General features: G+C 46.3%; 1 protein-coding gene across 3 annotated transcripts in view; it reads right to left on the bottom strand.

Annotated features, from left to right (window-relative positions):
* Window positions 1-4,471, bottom strand: part of PIGG (phosphatidylinositol glycan anchor biosynthesis class G) — a 203,112-nt gene that overhangs the window by 181,155 nt on the left and 17,486 nt on the right. For 2 of the 3 annotated variants that reach the window (XM_025199090.1, XM_025199092.1), the window contains one exon: window positions 3,950-4,097. In XM_025199090.1, the coding sequence (XP_025054875.1) occupies window positions 3,950-4,097 (148 nt within the window). The remainder of the gene's footprint in view (window positions 1-3,949; window positions 4,098-4,471) is intronic. The other variant, XM_025199091.1, reaches the window with a different exon arrangement.

The following is a 4,471-nucleotide window of genomic DNA, read 5'->3' as shown; positions in this document are numbered from 1 at the left end:
GGGGGAGAACCGGGCCCAATACGGGTTGGCGGAAGAGTGGTTGTGCCGCGGCGGCAGTGGGGGGAGGGGAGGAGGAGTGGGCCCAGGCCCCACATAGTGGGGAGGAGGACCAAGCCCGAACCAGGGGAGAAGCCACCCCGCTGTTGCAGGGGGAGCAGTGGGCCCAGGCCAACCCAGCAGCAGCAGGGAAATGGGAGGAGAGGGCTCAGAGTCAACAGGGAGGGGGGAGGAGTGGACCTGGGCCCAAGGGCGGGGAGAAGGCTCGCACCTCCTCCCCCAGCTGCTGCCATGTCAGGCCAGGCCCACTGCTCCCCCCGACTGCTGCGGTGGGCTGGCTTTTCTTCCGGCTTGGGCCTCCTCCCCCGCCTCAGGCCCAGACCCACTCCTCCCCTACCTCCCCACATCAGCTCTGAGCCCGCTTCTCCCATTCTGCCACTGCCGCCAGGTCGGCCCAAGCCTGCTGCTCCCCACACTGTGGCAGGCCAGCTTCTCCCCACCCTCGGGCCCAGGACCACTTCTCCCCACCCCCGCCACTGCGGCAGGGAGGTGGGGAGCGGGCCCAGACCCCAAGAAGCAGGAGGTAAAGGGGGAGCAGGCCCGACTATGAAGCTGGTAAGAAAGTTAAAGCGATAGCACATGACTTGGAGCTGGCGCATTCGACCATTTCGACGATCTTGAAGAATAAAGATAGAGTTTAAGAGGCAGTGAAAGCATTGACAGGATTTAAAGCCATAATAACTAGGCAGCAGAAAGGCCTCATTCATGAAATGGAGAAATTACTGGCAATCTGGTTTGACGACCAGATACAAAAAAGAATGCCGATGAGCCTTTTAATAATTCAAGCCAAGGCACGCAGTATCTTTGAGACTTTGAAGGCGCGCGAAGGCGAAGAATCGACGGAAACATTTACAGCAAGCCATGGATGGTTTCAACGGTTTCGTCGGAGATTCAACGTGCATAATCGGAGTATCAGCGGTGAGGCGGCAAGCACGGACGTAGAAGCAGCAGAAAAATTTGTTGACAAATTTGATGAAATCATCGAGAAAGGCAGCTACCATCCGGAACAGATCTTCAATGTGGATGAAACCGGACTTTTTTGGAAGAAAATGCCCGAAAGGTCCTACATACACAAAGAAGCTAAAGCAATGCCCGGTTTCAAGGCTTTTAAGGACAGGGTCACGTTGTTGTTGGGAGGAAATGTTGCTGGGTTCATGTTAAAGCCTTTCCACATCCATCGCTCCGAGAACCCACGTGCATTGAAGCAGGTTAGTAAGCACACGTTGCCTGTTTACTATCGTGCAAATAACAAGGCATGGATGACACAAGCTTTATTTGAGGGTTGGTTCATCAACTGCTTCATACCCTCGGTCAAGCATTATTGTCTGGAAAAGGGGGTTCCCTTTAAAATTATCCTCCTGCTTGATAATGCCCCAGGCCACCCCCAGCATCTTGATGACATACACTACCTTTACATCCGGGTGTATCTCCCTAAAAACACGACTGCTATCCTACAGCCAATGGACCAGGGGGCTATAGCTACGTTCAAAGCGTACTATTTGCGCGCAACTTTTTCCAAAGCTGTAGCAGCAACAGAAAGTGATGAAGTAACCCTTCGTGATTTTTGGAAATCATACAACATTTTACACTGCATAAAGAACATTGAAGCAGCTTGGGAGGGAGTGACAGAAAAGTGTATGCAAGGCATATGGAAAAAATGCCTAAAAGTTTTCGTGAATAATTTCGAAGGGTTTGACAAAGACGAACATGTCGATGTCATAAGTAAAAAAATTGTGGAACTTGCTAACGTGCTTAATTTAGATGTTGAAGTGAAAGATATTGAAGAATTAGTGGAATATGTCGAGGGAGAGCTAACTAACGAAGATTTAATAGAGTTGGAAGCGCAGCAGCAGCACTTGGAAGAGGAAGAAGAAGAAGAGGAAAGAATGGAAGAAGTACAAAAGAAGTTCACTGTAAACGGGTTAGCTGGTGTGTTCTCAAAAGTGAACGCGGCTATATTAGAACTAGAGGGTATGGACCCGAATGTTGAACGGTTCACGAAAGTGGAACGGCAAATGAATGAACTTTTACGATGCTATCGTGAAATTTATGAAGAAAAAAAGAACATTACAAAAATTACAAAGCAGACCACACTAACGGGATTCTTCTCGAAAGCTACACCCGGGACCCCTGCTGATAACTCCGATGATGACACTGATGACCCCAAACCACTACCACACTTTGAAGGATTCAATGACTAAAATGTTAATCTGAATGTCTTTTTTTATAGCTTTAATTTTTTTGGTACATCATTTTTATAATTTTCGCTGATTGTATTTTTATGTTCTGTAATATGTAAGAGTTACGCAAATTAAAACAAAGTTATCAAGTTGAAGTTTCCTTTAGACCTTTTCTTTATTAAGAATAAATAAAAACGATTACCTGTATTTACAGTACAGTATGCAAACCTAAGTAATGTATACTTAGGTAATGTATTAGAGCTGATTTCCTCTATTCAGGGGTGGCTCCTCGCTTATCGACCAATTCGCTTAACGACCTAGTCATGGGAACGGAACGGAACGGAACTCGGTCGTTAAGTGAGGAGTACCTGTAACCTATATTCTCTCTTTGCCTACATAACTGGTGAAACTAACTAGGAGCCATCCATTTCAACAGCCCTGAACTGAAGAAGGGTTTGCCTTTACTGCAGCAGTAGCGTATCCAGCACCAGGAGCAGGTAAGTATGCTGCCACCACCTGAATCCACAAACTAATTCCAAACCAGAAAAGCATCAGTGATGCTGCTCCAGACTCATTCCCTGTGACTGGTCTTGAGCCCTCACTCTCAGCATGCCTGAGAGAAAGCATTGGGGACTGAGGAGCTGCCTCACTGGTAAACTTCTGGATCTGAAATGTGCCTGTTGACTCATCTAGGTGGGTCATGCTCAGGACCTGCCCCTCAGTACTAAGGCAGGCTGCTATCAAGGAAAAGAAAAGCCCTAGGTCCTTGCAATTTCAAGGCTGCTATTACAGGCAAAAGGTTCTCTGAGAGTGCAAACAGATGTTTAATAAAGGAAACATTTCAGTCAGGAGACACACATACCCCTATGTGTTGCTCCTGGCTAGAACATCTCAAAATGCTGCAGCCTTCTCTAGTACCAGCCAGGTTCTAAAGGAAGCTATAGTTATCTCCAGCTCTGTTCTTTGATTCCCCCTCCCCTCACAGGTAATGGAGAGGGGAGAAAAAAGAGCCTACACTGCTAAGAGGGGTCAACCAGGGATGGGAGGAGTTGGGGGGAAAATGTTCCCAAGCTCCAGAGCCTGACTCTCCATCTGCAATCCCTTCTACCTCTCCTCTCTCCCCAGCCAACCAGAGGGAGAGGAGCAGAAGCCTATAAATTGGAAGTCTGGTGGCGGTAAAGGGAGTGGTATGCCCAGCACCAGTGGCAGTGGAGGTCCCTATGGGGACCCAGTGACTGAACAGATGGCTAACTGTCATGCATACACAACCACAGTGAAACACTCTAAAACAGTACTTCATTTAAAGTACTATTTTGGAGCATTTCAGCCACTTTTGGAATGTTTCAAAGGGCTTGCACATTTGTTCAAATGGCCCTTTGAGACCTTTTAAAGGTATCTGAAACATTGTAATTGTTACATCTGATCACACCCTGAAAACCAAGTAAGGAGCCCTAAAGAGGTGTAAAAAGCTTAGCTATTCCTGTAGTAAATGAGCATTGCTTATTTTAACAGCTTTTTTCAGTCCCAAGATCATACACTTAAAACAGAGTGCACTGTATCAACAATTCATACCAATATATAAATGTACTGTTTTTACTGGGCAGTGAAAAGCCACTATGAAGTAAAATTAACAACATTCTAAAGATTAAGTTTAAACAACTGTTGTCATTATGAACAGCTTCTTTAATATATTAAGATGCTTTAAACCTTACCGCTTCTTTTTGTGAAAGCAGAGCTGACAAATAGCAGAGGTGTGTGTACTTCTTCCTCTGAGGAACCCCCATGGCTACCAGTTTCAGACATCCCATGGTCACTGCACACAACAAGTAAATTAGGCAAAGAAGCCTCTCCTTCCTGCAACTCACACAAAAAAAGGCTTCAGTTGTATTAAAGCAAAAACTATGCACACATTTAGAATTCTACTGCTTTTACCATTATAAAATATGAATATTTCCTGAAGGGATTCACATTTTTAAAATGGCACACCACCTCCACAGCACACTAAGATATACTGTATTTTACTAAAATCTAAGACAGTCCTCCCACACTGTTCCCTTCTCCCCCCTTACCATCACACACAGGCTAACTCTGGCTCAGGCTGCAGTTCCTCCATGGCATGGAGCACATGGAAATTTTGTTCCTGGCTCAGCCAATCAGCAGTGCTAACACTACTGCGTGGCCAACAGGGGCCGTGCTTCTAGGTGCTGTGCTCCAGGGAAGAAAGAGCCTGAACA

This window comes from Alligator sinensis, unplaced genomic scaffold, assembly GCF_000455745.1.
Source record: "Alligator sinensis unplaced genomic scaffold, ASM45574v1 scaffold607_1, whole genome shotgun sequence".
NCBI lineage: Eukaryota > Metazoa > Chordata > Crocodylia > Alligatoridae > Alligator > Alligator sinensis.
This window is presented reverse-complemented; position numbering and strand designations above follow the sequence as displayed.